Source organism: Plodia interpunctella, chromosome 16 (assembly GCF_027563975.2).
Source record: "Plodia interpunctella isolate USDA-ARS_2022_Savannah chromosome 16, ilPloInte3.2, whole genome shotgun sequence".
In the NCBI taxonomy this organism is placed as follows: domain Eukaryota; kingdom Metazoa; phylum Arthropoda; class Insecta; order Lepidoptera; family Pyralidae; genus Plodia; species Plodia interpunctella.
Window position 1 is genome coordinate 5,653,699 of NC_071309.1, and position 26,675 is coordinate 5,680,373.

Genomic DNA, 26,675 nt, shown 5'->3' on the forward strand with positions numbered 1-26,675 from the left:
ATTGATATGACATTTGTTGTCAAGCTGTCATCAACAAGACTGCCATGCCACTGCACCATGCACTGACCTACCAACTGCCAATAATGGCCGTCACTGCCACCACTCACCGCACTGCACTCCCAATAAACATTTTGCCTTCCTAACCTATATCTATTATTATCCAGCCATCTGCTTTGTGTGAGATTAGCTAGAAGCTAAAGGTAATACCTACTGCCAAGAACTAATACAAGAGATATATATTACTATCTCTTTTATCGGTAGCCGCCTCTCTTTCTTATACATAGTTATATAACGCGAACTCACCGTATTGTTATACTTTTTAACGAATGGAATAGCAGTACTTTGTTTAGTACTAGGTAATTTGAATGAAGCAGATCGTAAAATCTTAAATCTATGCTTTAAGTTTCTTGCATGTCAATGTCAGACGATTTGTTTACTTGACACTAATCCATGCCTTGACATTGACGTAAACAACAAAATACAACAAAATAATAAGTACTAAGATAATCAATCAAGTCATCTTTCCAAAGAATTGTACATACCTTTTTCTTTTTTGACTTATTTATTTGTACATAGTTCTTTGGTTTTCACAATAAATCATTCAAACCTAAACGAAAGGAGATTCCCGCGTTTGTGAAAGAAAATCATTACCTACCTGGTTACAGTAACCATAGAAACAAACAAAAATGACGAAAAAGAATTCTATCTCTCTAGACGTCGACCCAAGTATTATGGAGAAAAATATGAGAATTGTGAAGGTAATTTGTATACCTACCTACTTTTTTGGATTAAAGACTAGAATTTATTTCCTTACATATGTCAATGTTGTATATCTAAAAATAATATTTTATTGGAGGTAAGGGCCCTAGACTATGGTATAGACCTGGCGATACTTCACTAAAATTTATGCACATAAATTTATTGTCCAAAAGAATGAAGAGAAGGGGATTAAGTCCACTTTTGTTGTTGAAATTATAACTATTGCAATTTTTTAAAATGTACCTTTTGAACTTTTGTTGTTTAAATTATAACTATTGCAATTTTTTAAAATGTACATTTTGAAGACAATTACATTGGTGGTGAAGCACCACACAATTGTCAAAACTAATCATTACTTTTAGAATAGTTGATAATAGAATTTTGTATCAATCATAATAAAAATTCTTAGAAGCATGTTTTGTGTTCTGTAGGAGACCGCTATGGAGGAGGAGATAAATAAACTGTTAGCTTCTGTGGATACTGTTCCATCAAAACTTGTAACTCCACGTCCAGGTTAGTAATGACTTAATCAATTACACATTTAAACCCATAACCATATATTTCTTGCACCAGGCAACCTAATTACAGTAACTGAACTGTATATAGTAAAACTGTAATATAGTAAAATGTAACTAGTAGTCATTTAACTCATACAGATCATATCAGAAGCCCAACTGTTGAAATTTACATTAAAAAATATTTTCACCTAACATTTCAAATAAGTAGAAATTTATCAATTTCGACAAATTAATATTTATAGCACAAAATCTAACACAATTATATGTGTTCCAGGAATGTGTGTCAAGACATTTACAAAGCCTGATAACAAGAAACTCTTTGTGAATATATGTTTAACAGATGCTATTCCCTGTCCTAGAGATATTACTAATAATGAATTGATGCAGATCCTAAGTTCTGAGGATCCGTCCAGCTACAGAGTTCCCATGAGCATTGGGGAAGGCAGATCTGAAGAGGATAAATCTGGAGCTCCAGCTACTGTCTATGATGTAGCCATAAATCCTGAGTTTTTTAAGAAAGTAGAAAAGGATGATTTATTTCAAACATTTTTCCTGACTGTTGTTTTTGAAGGCTTGCAAGATAAATATCAATTTGAATTAGATATGCAAAAATATACTATATTGAAGAACAGAAAATCAATTGGTACATTGCAATCTCACAGAATACAGATTAGGGATATCAAGAATGTTGAGGAGAAAACAAGACCTCCTCTTATAGAAGAAATTCAGTCCACAAATGAAAGTAACCTTGTGAAAAAGGAAATAGTTTATAGACTTCGCAGGGAGCCACCAACTGGTGAAATTGAATATCTTTTGGCCGAATTTAAAATTCCCTCTTCAGTAAGTTTTAATTTCTATAGCAAGGGTCCTATTATTTAATTGTATGGTGTTTTTTATATATAAATTCATATATTGGAACATTTAAAATCAAAAAGAACTATAGATCAGACATTATTTCATTAGTTTACATTGATGTATGTGAATTATACACTTGTTTAGTTTTTTCAACATTTGCAGATTGACTTGAAAGATTTGAACTTGGATGTAGGTGAGGACCGGTTGGTTTTGGATGCAAAGGGACAGTTTCAAATTGTGGACTTCTTCCTACCTTGTAGCGTTGACCAAGATGTAATAGACGCTCAATTAAATAGGAATGACAATGTAAGTTAACTTCACAAACAAATTCAGTAATTTTTTTGATTAAATGATTAACCTTGCTGTTATAAGTCTTGACCTGCTAAAGTGGATATTTTTATTTCAGATGCTGTACGTGAAAATGCCCGTCATACACTAATTATATGCCTGTCATACACTAATTATATGCCTGTCATACATTACTTAATACTTATTTCATAATAAATGTAACTAATAGAGTAATATGGTTTATTTATATTGCATACAACTGCTGAGCATGAAAGAAAATTCTTTATCTAGTGTGGCATAATTTGTTGTATAAAATTGTGAGGTGGCGCTAGTTTGTAGAGATAAACGGTATGTAATTTCCAAATAAAGCTTGAGCAGGTAACACACTAAACCATGGCTAATTCCATAATTCAAGCATAAGGATTTACAGAATGAACAGTCACTTGTTTGGTGTAAATCACCCTTAAGTGTAAATGCACCTTCAGAATACCTTGAATCTCAATAATAAAACTTCAGATTCTTTTCAATATTTATTTAATGTGTGAATCGTGTCACAGGTAACAAACGCTAGGTTTACTCAAGAACAATGTACATAAATAATATTACTATTTTACAGAAATCTAATTTCCATTCATTACACGTCTTTGTCGTGGATAGGCACAGACTAAGGTGATCCTTTTTCATTAGGTACGGCATTTCGAATTCTAGCATCTCAATAATTAAAAAACCTTACGTCCACTAAAATTCATCTTGAAGATACATTGATGGATCTTTTTCTAATTTTATGCCCACTTTAATCCATGATTCAGATTTTTTTCAAATCGGAGGAAGTTGCCGATTATATTAATAATAATACCGACTATAATTGCATCATGCATTGATCGTATGTTGACCACCATCCATATGATTAAAACATGGAATTAGTAGGTACTCCGTACAACTAGTACCTATTGATTCCATGGATTAAAATGACTCATTAATGAGTAATATTGTATCAGACGTATAAATAAGGCACTTTATTAGTGGAAGGCTAAGTTTTGGGTTCTATTAAGCTTTTTTGATTATATTATTACAATTTCTGTTATTATATATTTTTAGTACCTACACTGTCTATATACGTCAATAAATACATAGATATATAACAATAATTATCACAATAGACCTTATGTTAATGAAATTAATATGATAATTATTTAATTAATGTCTTTAATAACTTTATTATTTAAAATACACTAAAAAGAAAATAAAAATTATTTAAAGATTCTTCTCGCACAAGTCTTTCGAGATTTTATACCCCCGCACGCTAGGAACTCCGTTAATTAAATAAATAGAGACGCGCTATACACACCGCTCTGTCTCATTCGCAAATATTCCGTGTGATAGAAATACCTGCAGATTTCTGCAGTGACAGAAAAAAATCCCGCGCGTGCGCGTACGCAGCATTTTATTTTCCTTGCCATAAATAACATTTTATTTTCCTTGTCAAAAATAATTTTCTTAGGAGTATACAAATTATCATCTAAATCAAGCATTGCAATAATTTAATCTTTAGCCTCGAGCATGTAATTCATGAGATTCTCTCTGATAAAATTTGTTCGTCATTTGTCAACTCAATCGTTTTTGTTTTATTTCCTCATTCATAATGCCAGCAAATTATTAATAATAATAGCTACATCAGCAACATGTATAATTATATTATGAACGTGTATAACACATTTTTTCAGTGGATTGAGAATTGGACTTATGGTTCCGCGCGGTTAACCTATTTTACAAATTTCATTATACATCTCTAAAGTTAAATGTTACTAAATAAATAAATGCACGGCCGCTCCCAACACCAATATAAAGTTCTTAAATATATGGCTTTCAAATAAAATTAATTAACACAGATACATTATCACGTCTTTGATATTTTGTGACAACACTACATGCATTGTCAACGCTGGCGACTGTTTCGCATTTAGCAATGCCATCGAACAACTGTATGAATATTATTAAACTGTGGGCGGTCAGAAGTCTACAGACAGCGACTGACCAAAGTAGCTGTCTCTAAACATTACATTGGCCTTAGAATTCATCATGTTTCACGTGAAAGCCTTGACTTCTGACGCCAATATCTAAGCCAGCGACGTCATCATCGTTTGCAAGATGCGCTTTAATTTGCTTCAAGATTCGGTTGTAATCGTCGAGTTTGATATTGACGACACTGCTGAAGGCGCGCCGCTGACGAGGAGTGTAAAGACGTAGGGTTGGGTAACTAGAGATTTGCTCGTGTTGGCACAAACTGCGCTCCGATACGCAATTCACTCTGCCTAGTTCCACTGCGTTATTCAGGAACTGTAAATGAAATATTTGATACAATTGTATAACAAATGAAGCAATCAATCGCGGCACAATTTTTTGTTTTTGTGGTACTTAAATTGCTTTTACTAAAATATGGTACACAATGTATAAATAATATAAATAAATCTCAGCATATTACAAACTATGTAATCTATGATTTATAAAATAGTTTGTAATGCACAAAGTTTTTTTTTGAGCAGTCTTGTAAAAACATTGATCTTGAAACTTACAATTCCGGCCATTGCGAAGTCCGCGTACATTTCGTAACATCTATAACAACGCGGAGAGTGAAAGTACACCAGCCAAGGTTTCTTATGGCTGCAATCAAAAAAGTATATCATTTAAAAATCTTTTAGCTCTTTTCGAGTTTTTTGGATACCTATTAATATAGTATCATTACTACTACGAATATAGTAATAAATATTATATATATATACATGGTTGATTGAAATACCTGTTAATATTGAGATCTTCGGAGATAACGCGTTTGGTGAAGGTTTGCCACGACAACTTTTGAACCGATTCGTCTATAAGCCCTAAGGCCCATTCCCAAATATAAGGCGCTTCGGATAGCTGCTGCAGACTGATTCTGTAAATTATGTTTGATTATAATACGCAGTATATACCTACCAGCCCTGAATACTTGCATATTAATACGCATTTATTAATATGCAGGCAGCGTAGAGGTATTCAGGGCGCCAACATTTGCAGGTCGTCATAATTGCTTTGTTTTCATTTATTCTCCACTTTTTTTAAATTTAGAATTGAAATATTGAATCATCAATGAAATAACATGTGAAATAGATATCTCAAAAATATGGACTATTAGCATTTACCCGCGGCTGCGCCCAAGTGAATTTCCCACGGCAACAGTACTTTTTCCCGGAATTAAATGTAGTCTATGTCCTTCTCCGTACGTTTAAATGTCTTTTAAAAAATTTTAAGATGTTTGGTTTAGTCGATAAAACGTGAAACAAACAAATAAATTAACTTACTTTCGCGTTTACAGTATTAAATTGAAGGTTGATGAAATTGAAATTGAAAATTTGTATTACACAAAATACTTACGTATAGTGCTGGCCTGATGCTAAGGGATACAACCTCGCTGTGGGAGTTCGTATATTTGAACATATTCCTGTGACTGCATCCTTGCATTCAAGCACTCCCACGCGAACAAACTCCAACGGTCGAAGCTAGAAATAACGAAACATATATACATTCTTATCCTAATCTAGTACTAGTAATCCTAATATATCCTCGTGTGGATGCTGTACGAGGCGACTAAGGAATATAAAACTTTAGAACTAAGAAACAACAATAGCATTCCCAAAGAGTGTTGTTGCAGAACCACGGGTGAATGTTCAAAATTGTACGGTTCATTTTTTAAGCGGACCCCGCGCTTCGTGGAGTCACAGCCGCGAATATTGACCTGAAGCAGTATCTGATGAAAGAGAGAGAGACATTTTGATCCTATTCATATTACAATTTAAGTATTATTATAAAATTAGAAGTGTGTGAGGATATCTGTTACTCAAGCACGGAAAATCTACTGGATCAAATTCGATGAAATTTGTTAAACCTGCAACAGTGGTGTCAGATTTAATAAAACAGTCTGGTGTATTACATACACGAAAGATTTTAATTTGTTTTAAAAAACAGTAATATGCAATGAAAATACTTCATAAAGTGTTTTATCGATTAAATCATAAATGTGCAATTAAATATTGTTATTTATCAAGTTGCTTGGTTACTACACACACATGTACTATGGTACGTGTTAATGATGATGCAATTATTGTTATCAATAATTGTCACACGTAAGTTGATATATAAATAAAGAGATATAATATTTAAAAAATCAATGGAAATTGTTTTTAATAATTTTTAAACTTTGCAGTTTTGATAAATTCATGTAATTTATATGACCTCGAGCTCGCCGTCGATAAACTACTCAAGACGGAGTTTATAAATGACAGCGTTTTACTAAAACTAAGGAGATTTAACTACGATGGTGTCGAACATGTACATCGCCAACAACTCTATGATTTTAATGAGACCGCTGTAGAAATGGAATGGAAGAAGGTCAAAACATCACAAACAAAACCAACTACTGAACGCTATAGAGTTACACCTTCGCTTTCAGTGCGGCAAAGAAAAAAGGACAAATTCATAGAAAGGTTAAAAATGAGAAAGCGTTATAGAGATATAGAGAGCTACTTCAAGGAGAACGTAAGTTCTGTTCCCAAATTCACTGAGGGGTACGACGACACCTCCATTATTACTCGAAGGTTTGATAGCATTAGAGGTAATGGTAAAGTCTCACAAAACTCATCAAATATTCTAAGAGAATATTACTTTGACTCTTCTGATGAAATAATTATCACGAATAGAAAAAAGCGATTGTTGAACATGATGGCACATTTTGTTTACCGTATAAGATATAAACTCCCCTACTCTCAAATGTTAAGAAAAAAATACAATAGTCACGTCAAATATCAAATAGGCTACAATTTCGCTTTGTTAAGAAATTTGAAGAGGCAACAAAGAATTTTATACGGAACCACTTACAAATACCGCAAAGCGTTTACAAACTTTCATGTCCATTTGAAAATCTACGACAAAATATTACGACTCAATGTTGATATAAGGGACGTTTTAAGATTAATATATAGGCTGGAAAGGGCACGTAAGATATTAGTGAGTCAATCGTATTATCAAGAATTTACCACTAAAATACAAAGCTACGTAAAGTCAACTGGTGGGCCGACCGGTGGGCAAGCTGGTGGGCCGACCGGTGGGCCAATGGGATAAGAATTCGAATCTGTAAAGCCTATTTACATTTTATCTCAATAACTTAATTTATTGCCAATGCATCCTACAAGTTCTAAACTACTTCTACCGCGCCGCTCCCACACGGAAATATTATGTTCATTAAAAATGAGCTTTTAGAGCGTTTTAAATAGACATACTTTGCATTGACTAGACGAGAGTTGACAGTTAGCTAACATAGTCCGCTAACTTGATCTCAATGTCGGTATAATGTAAAATGCTCTCAATGGCAGTAAGTTTCCACCCTCAATGTGTGTTTAAATGGTGAAAGGGAAAAATGTACCTAAAAAAGGTATGGTATATTTGCGGTTTACTTACAATATCGAAAACATAGTTTTATAAGATTATCCGGCATATAATTTTGTATTTAATCATCAAAATGTAATTATTTCATCCACCTGTACCCACTCATACCCTAGCATATAACTCCAACGTTGAACAAATTGGTACAGTCAACAGCACATCAAGCTACTCAAAATTATTGCAAATTCGCCGCTATTGCCACTGCATAGAGATCCATACAGGTTAACTTGCAGTGCTTTTGACTTTACTAGTACATTCGCTCTGGCTTCGAAATCACTCAAAAGGTAAACCCTTAGGTAAGCCTTTTTGGAGGATCAGTTCGTTGTCCGTGTCTGTCCGATATTTAGAAAGATGTAAACCCCTACTTCTTACTTGTCCCATCGCCCGTCGTGCGACGTCCACGCGAGGATATGGAGTGGTCGTATTTTAGAGCGGAACGACACGCCACACTCATTAATAATATATTCATATATAGTAGTATTCATAGACTTCCACTTGTTCCTGGAGAAGGAAAACATCGCGAGAAAACCTGCATGCTGGTCGACTAAATTGTCAAGAACTCACTAAGCAGTATGTATGCGACTACTTGCCACTAGATGTCGGTAGGTAGTCGCAAAAGTCACGCCAGATGCCTCCATGCGACTTCAACAAAATCTGACTTCAATAACAAACTCGATAAGAAAGTATAATATATTAAATGTGTGGGTTACCTTGTGCCCCACCCTCGTGTACTGGTGCTTTAGGGCGGAGCACTGTCGGCAGTGCGGAGGCAGGAACGCCACCAGCCAGCTGTGCTGCCTGCTGGCCGGGTCCAACACCTCCAGAACTGAATTTGTGTCCAACTCTATAACTGCAAAATAAACGGGTTACTCCGGAATGCCGGCAGAAGTGAGAACTTGAATGTTAACGTTGTGCATTTTTGACGTTACGAATTTCCGATGAGTATGCGTAGTGCGACTAAGCAATTTACATCTAACATCGAGTCGACTCGCAGTGAGACGCAGCTAACCAATCACAGTGTACCATTGTGACGCAACGACAACCACACCGCAATGTCATTGGTTCGCTGCGTCTCACTTCGAATCGATTCGATAGTGGGAAGTGAAATGCAAACCCACGCTTTGCCCTCAGGTCACGTGTCCTACATTTTTTACCCATCACAAAAAGAGTTTTCATTTCAAAAATGTATGCTTCCGCTTCGGGCGTGAATAGCCCATGCTACGCCGGCCACTGGGAGCTTGCACTCACGGCTTCTCCGGTTGCTTTATTTATTTATTTATTGCACTACTTTTTTTGGTTTCAACAGTAGTAGGCTTGTAGTCTATGATGGGTTCAACTGCTAAACTTTTAAAGCATAACGTGTATTTAATTTTTGGTGCTTTAAAAATTAAATATAAAGATAATGTTCAATACTCAAACTTGGCGAATTAACTTACCTTCACTGTGAAGAACAATTTGAATGAACTCCACGAGTGCGTCGTCATCTATTTGTCCGCTATACTCGTGCCGTCTCTTTCCTGTCTGCATCAATATAACGATGTCGTTCGTAGCCACTTCCCGGCAAACGTTTTCTGTAGCTGGTGTGCACGACATCATTCCGAACTATAAAGATATACGTATTAACATGTATCTTTCTTATATTAATAATTTATGTACTACTTATGTAATACTGTAAACTAGATAATTATGTTTTCGCCCGAAAGCAATGTGTATTTTATTCTGGTCAGTGACAACACGCGATAAATATTTTTTGTTTTAAACTCCTAATTAGATAAGTAAATAAAAATAAATACATTGTTAGATTTACTATTATTTAGTTTCTAACTAGATGTTACCCGGGGCTTAGCTCCCGTCGGAATTTTGAGATAAAATATATGCCTATACAATGCCTATGCCTATAGCAATCTTGGATCATTGGATCTTGGAGCAATGAAATGATACTTAAAAAGAAAAATCTTTAGTGGCTAGTAACTTGATGGGCTAAGAGCACGCGTCGTCTAAAACCTGTAGATTTACATCTTGATATAAATCTACTACTTTATTATACATACATTAATGTCTTTGGAATCGAGGAATTGCAGGCTGACGCGAGTGAAGGTGTGTGCTACGTGAGTCCAAGGAAGCTGATGCGGTACCACCACTAACACCCAAGTGCCGACATCTGAAATCATTTTTACTAAATTTTAAAGCTGATTGCTAACCTGCATTATTGGCTTGCAGAAGATATAACTTGTATTTACTCTAGCTTTCTCATCTGAGCGTATTCCCGGTTTCTACCGCACACCAACCCTAACTTGTCACACTTCATATTAACTTGTGTGCGTAGTGCGACTTTGCCATTTACATCTCACCATCCAGTCGATTCGATGGTGAGAAGTGCAATGCAAACCAGCTCTTCGCCCTCTGTAAGAAATTATGACAATGAACGTCCATAACACGATGATGTCATAAATTTTGGCGGAAGTGCCGACATGACTAGACTAAACGTTATACGGGGCTGCGCTCCCGTCGTAATTTTGAAATAAAATATAGCCTATAGCAATCTTGGATCATTGGATCTTGGAGCAATGATATGAGACTTAAAAGAAAAGAAAATTCTTTAGTGGCCAGTAACTTGATGGGCTAAGACCACGCCTCGTCTAAAACTTGTCGATTTAAATCTTGATATAAATTTGCTATTTTCTTATACATATATTTTAGTCTTTAGAAACGAGGATTGCAGGCTGACGCGAGTGAAGGTGTGCGTTACTTGAGTCCAAAAGCTTTTTTTTTGGTATTATGACTTACATTCTCCAGTTAATATCCTATAGAGGTCTGACGCAGATAGTGTGTGTAGATTGGTGGCGCGGACGGCGTGTGGCAGGAAGTCGGCGACGGAGCCCTCAGCGCGCTGGTACGCGCCGCCCGCCTTCAGCGCGCCCCACGCGCCCGCCTGCAGCGACGCGCACAGCGGCTGCCAGCGCTCGCAGTCTACCTCCCCTGTTCACGATACTATTGTTATATCATTGTTTAGGTGGGAAATACAATCTATATCTACACATGTAATAAAACTGTAAGTGGACTATGTACATACATAGGAGATATGAAATAAAAATAATCATAGGGTCTTTATGGAACTAACAGGAGCCAAAACATTTTTTATTTGTGTCTATGTCTGTCTGTATGTTTGTTCGCGCATCACGCATAAACTGCTGGATGGAATTTAATGCAGTTTTCACAGTTGTTTAGCAGGTGGTCTAACTTAAAATCCAGTAAAGGTTTCATAACCATACGTTGCTTAAATTAAAACCCGAGATATTACGAACAATAAGTTATGAACGGACGCACGAAATGAAAGAGGGCGAAGCCGCGGGCAAAAGCTTTTACTATTTACATTTCACCAAAATAACATACCAAAATGCATATCAGGGTATTTTTGTCTCATTTGATAGAACAGAAGTCGGTCATGATCTTTCGACGTAAAGTACAGCACCCATGGTTTTTTGTAACCGCTCCGTAGTTGGTTTCGTATTTCCTAAAAATAGAAAGAGGTAGAAAAAGAATGAATGAGTATAATAAAATACAAGAATATCATTATTAAGTAGGAATGCCACAGAAATTAAAATTTCCACTACCCACGATACGATATTTATGGTACTCCTTAATGTCAGGTCTATATTTTTGATTTAAAAAAATTTCAATTATTTTTTCTCTTATGATCTTAGTATATAGATATGATAACTAAAATAAGATGGGCCGTTCACATAAAATGTAATGGGAAAAATCTGAATTAGGAGTGCTCAAAACGTAAAGAATGGCGTGTACATGAGAGCACTAAGCAGTGGGCGCACAGCACGATGCTTGAAGAAGAAGAGATATGATAACAAATCTGTAACAACCTTACATTAGTATTTCACTTACCTTGAGTTTCTCAGGCCCCACTTGTTCTGACTTTGGTAAGGCATTAACTATATCCTGTAGCACCTCCTTTTCCTCTGTGCTCTTAATCTCTATTTTATTTCCTTTCTGTCCGGAAACGAACACCACAGTTGTATATTCATCTTTTGACAGATTTTCACGTAAATCCTCATCTTCTACTATAACTAATGTGACTAGACCTTTCTGTAAGACAAAATATATATATATATATATATATATATATATATATATATATATATATATATATATATATATATATATATATATATATATATATATATATATATATATATATAATATATATCTATAATATATATCAGCATATAATATATATATATATATATAATATGCTGTTATATTATATGCTGTTGCATATAATATATATATATATATATATATATATATATATATATATATATATATATATATATATATATATATATATATATAATATGCTGTTATATTATATGCTGTTGCATATAATATATATATATATATATTATATGCTCTTGTTGGCATTGTTGGTTTTAGGTTTTTATAATACTAGGCAGGCAAACAGGTATTCGACCATCTGATGGGAAGTGGTCATCACAACCTATGGATGCCTGCAACCTGCAATACCAGGGGTCTTGTATTCATATTGTGTGAACTTTATATATTTTAACCTTTACAACTGTTTTATGTCTTTTCATAACCTTTTTGAAAAACTACATGTTGTTGTTATTGTCTCTAAAGAAAAACGTGAGAGGGAGCGTATTCAGCAACATAAGTATGTGGGAGGCAGTTGCTTTTTAAGGTATACTATATTTATATTCTATTTTATTGATACACATTATATGTATAGAAGATAGAGAATAAACAGACATTACTAACCAAAACGTAAGCAATCCTTGTAAGTGCATTGTTGTCTATCCTTTTCGAGCCGAGTACATAGGCGATGGATGCGGCACTGTTCTTTATTTGTGTGACCACTGGGACGTGTATGTGATTACTGATGTACGACATTAGAAACTTGTCTAGAGCCTCCAATGTACGTTCGCCGCGGTAGTACAGGAAATTGCCACTTTTACCCTGCAATTGCGATTATCTTCTTAATTATCTATATTTGGTCATTTCACAGATATATAAGTATCAGTTATAGTTCGACCTTTTAAATGAGTCTTCGCCAGTGAGGTAGATAGGTGCAAAGGCAGATGATAAACGGGTTCGAAAGGAAAAATCGGGAGTGGCACCCTTAGGAATCAAATATGTAGTAGATTGGTTGTGCTACTAGCCTTTTGCAAATAGCCTTCCTTCTATAATGTTTCTTTTTGTATTTTTTCTTGTGTTAATATTAACAAAAAAACCAACATATTCATAAAATAGCACATGCATACTAAACTTTGTGTAGTTCTATAAATGTCAAATATTGTAAAGTGTGTTAATAGCAAAACATAATTTAGCCATGAAATTGGTAGGTAGTACCTACTAATTTCATTAAATATGCTTAACTTTTTTATGAATAAGAGGAAAAGTATTTATTTATCAGTTTATGAGTTAGGAAGAAAGATATAACATTCTGGATGCTTACATTGGGGTAAAATAGTAAAGAAGGATAACTACCAATCCTCATGGAATTATAGCAAAATGAATTGTGATATTTGCAGTTTACAGCACCAATTTTAACCTGTAAATAAAAAATATTAATTTCACTAATTTGCTTCAGAATAAGGCAAAGAATAGATACATTGTTTCTCATTTGTTATTTCAATTTGCAATCTGCTTAAATTTTTGTTCAAAATTTTAGTTTATTTTTTATTATCATGGCCCTAAATTAAACCAGGAACATGAAAGATGAGAGAGATCAGAATAAAATGAAGTCTACTTACAATGCCTTTGTAAAGTTCGGCCAGTTTCTTCCAATGGTCTACCAAGTTTTGACAAGGTGGACAAAATGGAGAATAGAAGTTGATGAAATGAAATCCATCACTCAGGTAATTATCTGGAATAAAAAATGATATGCATAAAAATCTAATATGCTTGAAGTTCTGAAGAAAATATTCTACGATCAACTCAATCTGTACACCCAAAATTTGTACATAAAAAATTATTAACAGGTACAACAAAATATATGTAATAATATTTGAATGTGTAGTTTACACAGCCTAGAGGGTACATAGGGTAGAGCCCTATGTTTAATGTTTTTCTGTTTTTCTCTTACTGGCTGATTGGAAAAGATTTCTTCTTGGGATTAGAATGCTATTTACATAATTTTTCTTTTATAAAAATTTAAAAATATTTTGATTTCTGGTTTTAAATTTCTATGATATTTTGACACACAACAGCAATAAGGTATTTCAAATATACAAACAAATAAATACAAATAAAGAATTATACTTACAAAAACTGCGGCCCGATAGAGTTTCAACATTTGGATCTTCATGGTAGAGCCCATTGTAGAACAAGTTGTTATATTCTGTCTGTGACCTATAGTCATACTTTCTTGTATATGACGGAAACGATCCATACAAGTCATACTTTCGTCTTTTTTCTGCATCTTTCAAAGTGTCATAAGCTTCAGTGATTTCTATAAATTTTTTTTGATCTTCTACATCCTAAAAAAGTGTAGCAGTACATTAGAAGAACCAAGTCATTATTTATGCTAGGGTTAGGTTGTTACTGGTACATATTTTGAACTTGTAAAATAAAAAAGTTGATGACCTACCATGAAACATTACAAATATTATTTTGTAACTTATATGAATATACTTACAGAATTCTTATCTGGGTGAAACTTAATAGCTAGTTTCTTATAAGCTTGTCTAATTTCCTGAGTCGTCGCTTGTTTTGAAACACCAAGGATCTCATAGTAACCAGTTTGTGAGAGGTTACCTACTCCAAATATAATAGTAATTATAACTATTTTTAACCTGAAATTACCAAATATTAGTCTTATTGCATAAAATATTATGTAAACAATACCATATGTAATAAAATTTCTAATATAATTTAACAAACACTTACATGACTCGATGCTTATAAAACTATGAATATAAAAATATAGTACCAAAGATAAAAGGTTCCGGTGAATCGATTAACTTTAGTAACGTAACTCGCTTTAATTAGGCCATGAAAAGATGTTATGTTCATATATGATAGAAGAAAGATAACATTGTTTATTTTTTGTGTAGGCGGTCTGGTGAGTGAGCGAGCGGAGCGTAAGCAAGCGCCATTCAATTGAAACTTTGTTATTAACCTGATGTGACACTGACATCTCTCAATGTTGACTTTGACAGTGATTTTAGACGGTACCCATCCAGCCAACATTTTAACTGACAAAATTCCACTGCCAGCCAGCATTACGATGTGTGTATTTTAGTAGTCAATAAAAAAAATTAAAATTGGCAAAACTGCTCTATTTATTTTGTCATTACCGCTGTTTCATGTCACTGTTGTCATTAAACTGTCGATTAGCATGTCGAACCGCATCGAAAAAGGCATCTGCATATGAAAAATTTATAAACTTCCTGGCACAATTCGGCTAATCTCGTGTAAAATGACAGATTGGGTCAGAAAGGGGAGGTAGGGGATGAGTCTATGATCATGTGATGACAACAAAGGGGCAAGAACTCTATCTCCATTCTTGTCATGTATTTCTAATACGCACATCTCTCTCTTATGCTTTTTGTAAAAATCTTGTTCATAGCTAAGGTACGCTAGTAGTACGCTACTCTTTGCATGGCTGAGGGTCGTTACGTGGAATGAAGCACATAACACATATTGTGTTATGTGTTTCATTCCACGTAACGTGTCTTTGCTCTATTAATGGAATGGTTTGCCATTGCCTTCTCCATTTCACACGCAAGTTAATAATCAACCAGTGTGCAGGTTTCCTCACGATGTCTTCTTTAACCAGAAGCAAGCGGTGGTCGATTTAAACTAGTATACATGAGTCACATTGGTATACAAATGTGGCACGAGCAGAATTTGGTGATGATTTAATGTAAGATAAGAAGCCTGTGGGCGAAGTGCGGGTTAGCATTTCACTTCTCACCATCGAATTTATTCGAAGTGAGACGCGGCGAACCAATGACATTGCCGTGTAGTTGCCTTTCGTTGTATTAAAGACATGGTAAGGTTTGAATGTTATTGATTTAATTTTCTTGTTTTGATTTGAAATGAAAATGTACACTCTGAAATTTTATATATGTAATTATTTATTTTTATTATCCTCATTAACAGACAAACTCGTTTATTTCCAAATGCAATTCAGGGAAATAGATACCTGCTTACTGAGTAATTTACACGGAAAATGTACAACGAATAAGTACCTACATTTCAAAAAGTACCTACCTAATTATTATTTCTTGTGTAAGTGTAATTAATTGACCTACCAAACAATTTTGTTTTGTAGGTAATAAGTATTAACCGTCATTATAATAATTTTATTTTAGGTATACCTAACTGCCGATTATATAAGTAGGTACCTACTTTACAGTAATTTGATTAAAACTAAAGTGAGAAATATGTGACTTGTTATTACACCGGCCAAGTCACAATATATTATGTTCCAAGAACCAAAAGAAAGAAAAACTATTTGTTTGTATACGTTTCTTAAATTTTCGTTACAAATAACAAATATTTTACAAGTCAAGCAGGAAGCTCAGGCTTAGACGCAGAGCCACTATTAAGTTGTGGATGCTTATTATTATTATTACTAGTACTATGCCCAAAACGTTAATTGACTTTGTATATAAGATAAAAAAAAATGTGATTCAGTCGTTTTCATTTCAAGGTTAAATTTCCAGTGACTGTAACAACACAACCTTTTTTGAAGGCTGAATCCGCTCTGCTCCCTAGTGCCTCTCCATTCTTTTAGAATCAAAATAGCAGACAGATCACGTTAAATTTAGACCACAGTAAATAGCCACAGCAATTGTCAGACCAAAGACAATATCGGCCTCGTTAAGGTCTAAGGTTCTTTCGAAGACACAATCGTGGATATGCCCTTAACCACAGCCTAGATTCACGCCTGGCAAAGCCGATTTTAGTCTCTGAAATAACGTGTCGGCTTAACCGATTTAATAACAAGTCGTTTCTCGTATTCATATTTATCTATATATTACAGTAGATCCAAAACCTCGTGCTTGTTATTAAAAATCGTGGACATCTACTCTTTAATATTACGGAACCTACCTACCTAAACAAATGTAAGCTGTTATATAAATAAATAAAACATACACAACACTTAAACTCGTACTAACTACTATATAAGTAAAATTAATTAAATTCGAGTTGACATATCACAATTTCGTTGTTCTTTGATTATTGTAACATTTTATTTACCGGTGACTCTATACATGTTCCCTGTATTTTATTACAATTTAAATTAACCCAATATACCTACCTAATGATAGAATACCTTTACATTATAAAATACATACAATGCTTAATGATCGCCACATTATAGGTACTACATCCAGGAGTAACTAAAGAAGTAGAACTTCTTTTGGTCGGTTAGTATAAGTATTTTGAGGTTTTTACTTGGTTGCGGTCAGTAAAGATTTCCTCATTTATCACATAATTTTTCAAAGCCTATTTTAATACAGGAAAAAATATATTTATTTTGTACTTGTATTCGAGCAATAAATCGTTTCATATCCAATTATAATCGCTTTGTTTAGTATTTTGAGCTTTTAACTATTCTTTTAAGAGTTATGTAAGCAAGAACACGCGTGAGAACGATTTCGCCCAATAGTATTAATACGTTTGACCAGTAGTTGTCTGCGTTCAAGCTGAACTGCTTCATAATCTCCGTTGGATACCTGAAAACATATTATTGTTTTTTTTTATTATATAGTATTTCTCAGAAGCAAGTGCACATTAAAAGACCTATACCACCATAGTGAAACAATGGCGTCATATTGGTCCCTAATCTTACACATAGCCAAATGAGTTAGGTACTTAAAGAAGATTACATCAGTAGATAAGTATCGAAGATAGTGTATTTTTTTTCACAAGTTTAAGTAATAAGTTTGTTTTTCAAAGTTAGTATGTAAGATAGCATAACTGAAAAATAAGTTCAGGCAGTTTTTTTGTGAGCAGTAGTTATGGTATGTCTGGAGCTTACCTTATATGGCAATAGTCTTTAGTCTCCGGGCAGGGCAGCGGCTTGCGGCCATACGAGTACATGGAGAGCACTAGGGCTTCGAAGGCGTACTTCATGAAGGACACATACGACACCAGCTGCATGGTGGCGGTCATGTGCGAGTGCAGCACCAGGAACCCAGCGAATGCCAGCATCGAACAGGTCGTGATGGCGCCCAGGAAGGTTCCGTTCTGTGAATAGACAATTTATTTCCTATCATCAGATAATTGGTTATACCTTCAGCGCTATTGAATTCTGCATCATTATATAATTTATTATAATTAAATATTAGTACACCCAGCTCTAATATAGTTCCTAGCACAAAACATGTTTATGTTATGGTTACGCTTATTACGGTGCAGCCGGTTTCAGATGGTTACGTAGTGTATCCTGTATATCTTCAGCTGGACCTAGTCAGCTTTTGTCCTACCTGCCCCTCAGGTTAATTATCTTTTCTGGAGAAAATCATGTTAGCTACTTACAATAGGATTGACGCAGGTCCCGATGACGTTGCCGATAGCGTCCGCGAGCAGCGTGATCGAGGCGAGCACGAGCACGAACATCACGAACCGCGAGAATTCGTGCGGCTGCCCGCTCAGGAAGTAAGAAGGCGCTGCGTACACGAAGCTATACCATATCTGAAATGCGTAAAACTTCAAATTTAAAAGTTCTTGTAATTTCTACAATGAAGTTGATTCGTTCGAGAACATTCGTGATAAGATTGCGTGATGCATCTAACTAAGTATATGTAATATTAATTTAATTTTTAATTTAATAATTGCATGGTTCGCACTACATTACTAACTATAATTTTATTTTGACTTGATGGTGATTTGAATTACTTAAATAAGTAATACTACTGTAGGTAAGGCTTTTCATATTATCACGATTTAAATTTGAGATTTACATTACAAAATAATGCAGCAAACGAACCAGCTGTATGTAGTTGTACATACCTGAATGGGTATCCCCGTCACTAGAACAGCTGCATAGTAAGTTCTTAAGTTGTACCAGTTGTTAAAATTTTCTTTCTTCAGGACTGGTAGCTCCGTAGGAACTGAAAGAATAATAGGAACATATTAGGTATCGGATCTACTATCTCGGCCATCGGACCCCGCACAGATAACATATAGGTACTTACTTATGTATAGTTTTTAGTCAACTTTATTAGATACAATATTATCGACCACCATTGCTTTTTTGTTGTTTACGAATATCGATCGATTCTGCTAAAGTAACAGTACCTAGTGCCCCAAAATATATTGATTTTTATCTATCAACCGGGTAGACGGTTGTTGGATAAAAGTCAAAATTCTAACCAAATATCCTACCTAGGTTTGGTGTATGTGATATCGTCGACCATCGTTTATGATGTTAAATTTCTAAGTTGGTAAATACCTACCTAGTAGTGTAATTTTCTTCTCAAAGAGAAAATGTATTATTGCTTGTGTCACCTTTATTCGTCTATTATCTATGACATAGACGATACTTCTATCTAGGTACGTAGGTACGTACATGTACCTAAATAAAGTGTACTACAGAAATGTATTTGTTTGTGGATATCTATGTACTGTACACATTTACCGAGTATTACGCGCTGCAAAGGTATAGAGTGTCTTTGTGCAGCTTTAATTATATGCATAGGTTATTGTGGTTACTGCATTGTGAGCGTCCATTAGTAATTAAATCCATTATGAAGTAGTACATAGGTAATTATAGCATATTACCAGTATGTGTAGTTAGGATAATTAGGTAGGCACAGTGCACACATATAATTAGATGACGAGCTAACTAACCGGAAACAATTTTGTAATCCTTTTTCATGCCAATTTAAGTTAACTATCTCGAGTACTGGGAGTATTGTCTAATTTGTGTCTATATATATATATCAAGAATCCTAACAAATATATAAATGCGAAAGTAAGTTTGTTTTTTATTTGTTTGTTACCTCTTCACGCTCTTCTTGAAGTTTCCCCTACGCATGGTAGTTAAGATTAAGAGTACCAAAGGACATGGGCTACTTTTCATTCCGGGAAATAAACATTTAAATGTTTAGCACATTAAAATGTTTGCACATTGTACACACACATGTCGTACATAATATTGTTAAAGTAATTTGATTCAAAATATTATTATTAGCACAATTAAATAGGTGTATTTAATTATGCACATTGACTGGATACAGCAATAAAATTATGTTTAAATATTTATATTGGTATATAAGGAAGAGATTCGTAGCTCTAAGTGATTTTCAAATAGGTGCCATCATGGATTTAGTAAGTACTTCGTACGGAGTACCTGATAATTCCATGGGTGCCATAAACTAGAAAGGGTTCAATTTACAATTGATCCCAAAACAAAAAGTGAAACACAAACTACTTATGTTGAATTCACAGGCATTCACTCGCCTACAATCAACATATATTTATATATATATTATTATAACCTTTTCAATTCACAAAATGTGCCACAAAAGATTGATTATCACATATACTTACATCTTAATACAGCAGGCATGAGGGAAGTGTAGCAAAGATAGACGATGGAGACGAGGAAGTAGCCCAGATTGCTGACAGACTTGGAGCCATCGCTCCCAGCTTGCTCGAACAACAACCCCAGAATTACTCCTATCACTATATGGAGTAACACCTTTAGATGTGTCACTGTCTGAAAAATACATGGTAGATAAGTTAAATTCTCAAACAACTTATCAAGAGGTTACTACAAATGGTGGTATACCTTGGTCCCATAAGTAGAAATGGTAGGTAGTTCTCATAAACCACCATTTGCTTCCGGTGAAGGAAAACATTGTGAGAAAACCTGCACACTGGTTGACAGTTTAAGTTTACTGGGGTACATGTGACTACTGCCGTCTAGTGGCAACTAGCTAGACGCGGCAGACTACTTGCTTGCCGCGAAAAAATATAGGTACTTGAATAATGTCACAGTGTCGCCGAACTTAGTGGATTTAGTTTTTCAATTGCGGCAAGTAAAAGCATTCATACAGAGGTATTCTCGATACTTCTTTTATTTGTATTCTCCCAAAATATATCCGCGTCGGCAACTCTATCTGAGCGGCTATAGTGTGTAGCTGACATAAAGTATCACAACCCTAGGATATACAGATCATTTATTACGATCTGTTTATCCCGCATGGGATAATACACTAGACATGAAATTATATTGATTTTATATAACTTAAAACATCAATTTTAATAAACACACTAACCCAATCCCTATATTGTTGTATGACGCATCTTCTAAAGAGGACAGAGAACTTGTAGAATTCATGAGGTGGCTTCACAATGACGGACAGTTTTCCCAGCGACAGGACATCTTCCGAGGGCATCGTGATGGCGGGCTTTTCACTGCTCTCGTGTCTAACACATTTCTCCGCTAACACCTCATTGAATTTCCCATATTCTCCATTTGCAATTTCTAAAACTGAAATGAATGAATCTACGTATTAGAAATTTATCTAGTAAATTCATTAATTTGAAATTAGCAGTAGCTGCGCCTGTAGACATGTTTGAGCTCGGGTCATTTACTGTAGAATCTACCAAATTTCATCAAAATCGGCCCAACGGTTAAAGTGTGAAAGCGTAGCAGACAAAGAGAACAAAGACGGACTTATGCGTTAATAGGATGGGATGACACTATAATATTTATAGTTGTATTATGTTTTAGTTAGCTTAACCATATTATGTATCACAATTACCTTTATCTTTACGATTTCAAAAAAAAACAAAAATGTTTAATTAAAAAATGACATACTATAGTCGGCGGGGTTGTGATACATCGGGCATTGAAATCCCATTGAGGCGAGGTAAGGCACCGTGTTAGAGCTGGGTCCGTGGTAAATACACATACCATCAGCCAACATATAAACCTAGAAAGAAGACGAAGTTATTTAGATATTACTCGTAAAGACATCCATCATGAAACATAAAACACATAGGAGGTTATTTTGTCCACACGTTCTCTCTCTATTTTACATAATGCGTACACAATATGTAAAAAGAGACAGCATGTCTGATATACGTATTTGTTTGTCTCGTGGTAGACCTTCTGATCGAACAAAGCAATGATACCAGGATCTAATGATCAGAACAATTAATGAATTTAAAAAATGACATCTAATTGATTAATCTACAAAATGGTCCGCGCGGTCCATGGTCAGGAATTCACGAGAAAAATCTAAATTGATCTAAATAACAAATAATAATATTATTTACATATATGTGGTTTATAATTAAATATCTCGGTAACTACCTCGCATCGCAGATTGCGTATTTATGTATGTACAAGATATAGGGCAAGGATAATTATAGGACATATGTACAGTACATTATTGACATTCCATGTTGTGCAATTTTTCCAGTCACATGTTTACTTGGTCACATACATTTTATGCGAACCAGTTTGTTCGTGTAGGCTTCTTATGAATCAAGCGGAGAGCAAAAGTTGATATCCCTGCGAGTGACAACTATCACCCTGGGTGGGTACAAGGGAATTAATTTTCAAATATGGTGAAGTGCAAATTAGTTTCTTGCGAAATAAAACAAAAATATTTTATAAACTTCTTAAGTTTTGGTTATTTTATATGAATAAAGCAATAGCAACTAACAGAAAATACAGACTTTGAGGATCTGAATTTACACAGCAACTACAACAAAAATCGAATCCGATTGTTGACTGTTAGATAGTGTTTTTATCATTAAGACCTATTTGTTCTTTTACAAATTAATTAATGCAATAAAGTTTAAATAAAAAAGTCATTAAATTCATATAATAAAAAATGCAAATGCATTACTTGGTCGAACAAGGAGTAAATAGTGGCGGTAGGCTGATGGATAGTGCACACGATGGTGCGACCACTCCGTGCCAGGCGCTTCAGCAATTCGATACATTGCGCAGACGCCAGGCTGTCCAAACCACTGAAAGAAATACACATCGAATCATCTAGGTCTTCACGTGAGCAGTGAGCATGAGCAGTGGCGGCGCTAGTTCACATGTGGACGTCGGCGACATCAAATGCACGAGGCTACTTTTACTTCGCAGTGAAAAAGTGAGCCAAATTATTATAATGTTTAAATTTCACAGTGTTGCCAGGCAGACGATTCTGAATACCCGTAAACTACTATTCACTTCCATTGCCTCAAAGTGAAACTGTAACTTATCAAAAGTTCATTCATTCCGCGCAATGAAGTTGTAAGTCACTGACAAAACAATCTGTACTGATAGAAGTTTCACATTTTTCCGAGGGACTTAAGAGGGAAAGGATATAGATAAGATGTAGAGTAAAAAAGTCACAGAAATCTCGCATTTACTGAATATGATTACCTATAATGTCCCAACAAGTCGTAGGTACCTAGATATCGGTATTAACTTCTGAGTTAATGACCAATGACGTACCTAATCGTTAAATAATGATCTCGGAAGCGGATTTGTACCGGTCGCGACAATTCGGTATTTTTAATAATTTCTCGATTCCGTCTAATAAATGAAAAAGTTTAGATTTTGTTTTTAAAAATATTACAATAAATACAGATTACATAAGTAATTATCAATGATTACATATTAATAAGTTATTTAAGCAAATCATATTAAAAATAAAATCTTAGGTACCTAAGAACAGTTCAGAATCTGTCTATTCGTTATCGTTGGGATTGACGTACCTGAAGGAAAGGTACTTGAAAAACCAGCCATCCGATCGCGCTAATAACATCAGCTGGATCTCAATCAAACCGCGTTTGTTCCGGTATTTTATACAGTTTCGGTTATAAGTAAACTCCCAAACTTATTCTTTGACAAAACGGTATGGTTCAGTTTTGGTTTAAGAATCTGTCAAACTATTATCTCGATACCGAGACTGTAAAACCAATTGTGATTTAATTAGTAAAACCATTGAGGTTTAATTGCGATTCAGTTCAAGTTTTTAGCGCGAATGGGGTGCAGATCCCCACTAAACTAGTTATAGTAAAATAACAAACATACTAGTTAGCTTTCACAAAATCTAATTCCAACGATCATTTAAATGCCAAAGATAAGTTCATAGTGAGGGCACACCCTCACACTAGACGGCCATGTAAAATTAACTTACGTCGTTGGTTCGTCTAGAAATACTACAGGAGGGTTGTCGATCAGTTCTACAGCTATGGATAAGCGCTTTTTCTGCCCACCAGACAGATTTCCACAGCGCGTCTCTTCGGTGCCCGTAAGCCCGAGCGTTTCCAATACTTCATTTATCTGAAAGAAATATGAACTTTGCTCTAGACTATGATAAGTTAAATAAATAAATAGTAGGGCTTATTTTTATGATTTTTTCAGTATAAGGACTTTTAATTAAAATCTAGTCTTCCATATGATACAAAAGTTAGTACATATCTTTTTTAAATAAAATTTTTAAATAAATTTTAAAACCTTTGATGCGATCTCTGTTTGGGTTGGGAGCTGATTTTGGATGCACCATCAAGTCATACTTATCATAATGCATTGTCATGGAATCTGAAGCGACGTGGAAAATTTCAACAGACTCTGGACAGATGAAAATACTGGAAGTATTATTTAATCTGTTGGTGACTAAATAAAAGCTTGTAAAAAACCGACAAGTCCTACTTTACCACAGTCATTTTCAGTTCATCGGTGAAGGCGTTCCCCAGCTTCATATCGGCTGCGAATTTCATGAGCTCTGCGACGGTGAACAGTGGGTTCAGTCTGTCGTCCTGCAGGATGTAGCAGGACTTCTTTTTGTAGGACCTCAGCGCTCGGGTCGATTGCCTTTTCTCACCCAGCTCGCACACGTTGCCCCCACCACGAATCCTTCCAGACACACCACTTGTTCTGTGGAGATATTAAATTGCTTGAAAAGAAAATGTTTGTATCGAATAAGGCTCGTTCATACAGTTTCATTTTACACATATTTATGATTACAGTATTATAGACACTACCTAATAAAATCAGACATATTTTTAGCTTCAATGTTTAATTATTTCTACTCTTTGTTGTATGTATTTTAAGTTATTTCAAAAAATAAAAAATAAGTATATATTGACAAAGTTTATTTTATCATTATATAATAAAGTCTATGTTAACATTTTAAAAAAATCATTTATGTCGCATCGTTTGCGATTACAAAGGAAATTAAAACATTGACGTAGAATGATATAATAATGATATGTGGCAAGTAGTAAATGGGTGGTCTGTGGAAAAACCTTACTCGGGTAAGAGGAACCCTCGGTTCGCGAGTCCAACTCACACTAGATCGTTTTTTTAATTGAAAATGTTTTTAATTTGCAATATTAGAATTTTACGGTAAATGAAGCACTCAGTTACGAAACTTAAATTGTAAAAGAATTCCGAAATCAAGAAAAACATAGTACCTATCTGAATTAAACATCTTCTTTACGTGTTAGAAATTAAAAACATATAAAATAACATCTTGTACTTAGATTGTATTGTTAGTAAGTAGGTTAATATAAAGAGATGAGACGAGTAATGCATATACAACCATACACATTTGAAGATAGGCATCACGTCGGCCTGTCCGGAATTAAGTGACACGGTTTATATTGCACCACACCGCTGCCCTCTGAGATAACTCCAGACAACTACATCCGCCTCGAAATAGGTACGCACATTAACTAAAGTTATATTTTTTTGGCGTGACAGAAAAATCTGCCGGCCTTGTAAATATACTCTTCCTCATACGAAGATAGTACCTATATTATTAGTAGCTGTTTATCCGCGACTTCGCCAGCGTAGAATAGTTATTTCTGAAAGCATAATTATATTTTCTGTGATTAATGTGTTTACCCTACTTTACCCCTAAGGTTTTCCCAGATTACTAGACCAATATTTTACAAGCTTTCAACCATTATAATTAGGGGGATGATTTCTAAAAATGTAGTCTACGATTGAACGGGGGGCTTTAACTACATGCATACCAAATTTCATCGATTCATATTATAAATGCGTAACATTTATAATATGAATGGATGGAAGTATGGATGCGTGATATTTTTCAAGTAATTGTAAACGTTAAGTAACTTAACATACGTTACCTCATTTCATATCTTTCCACGTCCAGCAGTCTGCTGTACGTTGTTTGACCGGCAGTTACGGATTTATAAATTGATGATGATTGATTGACTTACGAAAACAAAGTGAGAGCGTTGACTAGTGACGACTTGCCAGCGCCCGAGGGTCCCATGATGGCTGTCAGCTCCCCAGATCTGAATAACCCCGACACTCCTTTCAGTATTAGTTTATCTACGAAAAGAAATAAATCAAAATTAACACAAAACACTTATACAAAGTCGGACTTATCCCGTGGAAAGATATCTTATAGTTATTTATTCCCAGTTATAGAAAGCCCTTTTTCAAATGTTTGTAAAGTGTCCAAAAAAACATATGCCCACCTAGAGTATGCAATGCACATTTATGTACAATAGTGTCAATTAATTTCTATGCATTACAGCCACCGACGTGTAATTTCGTATTTGAAGACCTAATATTCATGTATTATTCATTCTCGGATTATGTTTTCGCTTATACTCGTACTTCGTACACGGAAGATAAACTGTGCTGATAACACTTATATGTCAAAAGGAGTACCTTATGTCCTTGTTATCTTGCAAATTGACCAGGAAAACAGATACATAAACCATAATCTCTGTTAGTAATATTTTACTCCAATCAGCGGGGAATGAAATGACGCACGTTGTAAGGACCAT

The 26,675-nt window shown here is 34.7% G+C and overlaps 2 protein-coding genes across 2 annotated transcripts in view; one reads left to right on the forward strand and one right to left on the reverse strand.

Moving 5' to 3' along the window:
- The first annotated feature begins 460 nt into the window (after window positions 1–460).
- On the forward strand, window positions 461–2,654 carry LOC128676306 (PIH1 domain-containing protein 1-like). Its single transcript, XM_053756342.2, has 5 exons — window positions 461–758; window positions 1,191–1,272; window positions 1,552–2,117; window positions 2,295–2,438; window positions 2,539–2,654. The coding sequence occupies exons 1-5, from the start codon at window positions 687–689 to the stop codon at window positions 2,569–2,571; spliced, it is 897 nt and encodes a 298-aa protein (XP_053612317.1). The 5' UTR covers window positions 461–686; the 3' UTR covers window positions 2,572–2,654.
- Window positions 2,655–2,937: 283 nt separating this feature from the next.
- The window catches only part of LOC128676307 (uncharacterized), a 39,318-nt gene continuing 15,580 nt past the window's right edge, over window positions 2,938–26,675 (reverse strand). The window contains exons 2-26 of the mRNA XM_053756344.2: window positions 26,097–26,211; window positions 24,564–24,783; window positions 24,044–24,189; window positions 22,754–22,877; window positions 21,715–21,829; window positions 21,170–21,384; window positions 20,439–20,607; window positions 18,897–18,997; window positions 18,423–18,578; window positions 17,923–18,131; window positions 14,566–14,722; window positions 14,194–14,407; window positions 13,682–13,794; window positions 13,384–13,479; window positions 12,687–12,884; window positions 11,796–11,996; window positions 11,289–11,409; window positions 10,683–10,874; window positions 9,947–10,056; window positions 9,332–9,497; window positions 8,606–8,745; window positions 5,832–5,956; window positions 5,218–5,352; window positions 4,994–5,081; window positions 2,938–4,757 (exon numbers count right to left, since the gene is read on the reverse strand). Of these exons, the coding sequence (XP_053612319.1) occupies window positions 4,488–4,757; window positions 4,994–5,081; window positions 5,218–5,352; window positions 5,832–5,956; window positions 8,606–8,745; window positions 9,332–9,497; window positions 9,947–10,056; window positions 10,683–10,874; window positions 11,289–11,409; window positions 11,796–11,996; window positions 12,687–12,884; window positions 13,384–13,479; window positions 13,682–13,794; window positions 14,194–14,407; window positions 14,566–14,722; window positions 17,923–18,131; window positions 18,423–18,578; window positions 18,897–18,997; window positions 20,439–20,607; window positions 21,170–21,384; window positions 21,715–21,829; window positions 22,754–22,877; window positions 24,044–24,189; window positions 24,564–24,783; window positions 26,097–26,211 (3,896 nt within the window). The 3' untranslated portion in view covers window positions 2,938–4,487. The remainder of the gene's footprint in view (window positions 4,758–4,993; window positions 5,082–5,217; window positions 5,353–5,831; window positions 5,957–8,605; window positions 8,746–9,331; window positions 9,498–9,946; window positions 10,057–10,682; window positions 10,875–11,288; window positions 11,410–11,795; window positions 11,997–12,686; window positions 12,885–13,383; window positions 13,480–13,681; window positions 13,795–14,193; window positions 14,408–14,565; window positions 14,723–17,922; window positions 18,132–18,422; window positions 18,579–18,896; window positions 18,998–20,438; window positions 20,608–21,169; window positions 21,385–21,714; window positions 21,830–22,753; window positions 22,878–24,043; window positions 24,190–24,563; window positions 24,784–26,096; window positions 26,212–26,675) is intronic.

Bases quoted from the DNA above. Each gene is read 5' to 3' on its own strand.
- LOC128676306 (XM_053756342.2), top strand. From the start codon at position 687: ATGACGAAAAAGAATTCTATCTCTCTAGACGTCGACCCAAGTATTATG. The intron at 1,273-1,551 runs GTTAGTAATGAC...TATGTGTTCCAG, and splicing joins ACTTGTAACTCCACGTCCAG to GAATGTGTGTCAAGACATTT. The intron at 2,439-2,538 runs GTAAGTTAACTT...TTTTTATTTCAG, and splicing joins AATTAAATAGGAATGACAAT to ATGCTGTACGTGAAAATGCC.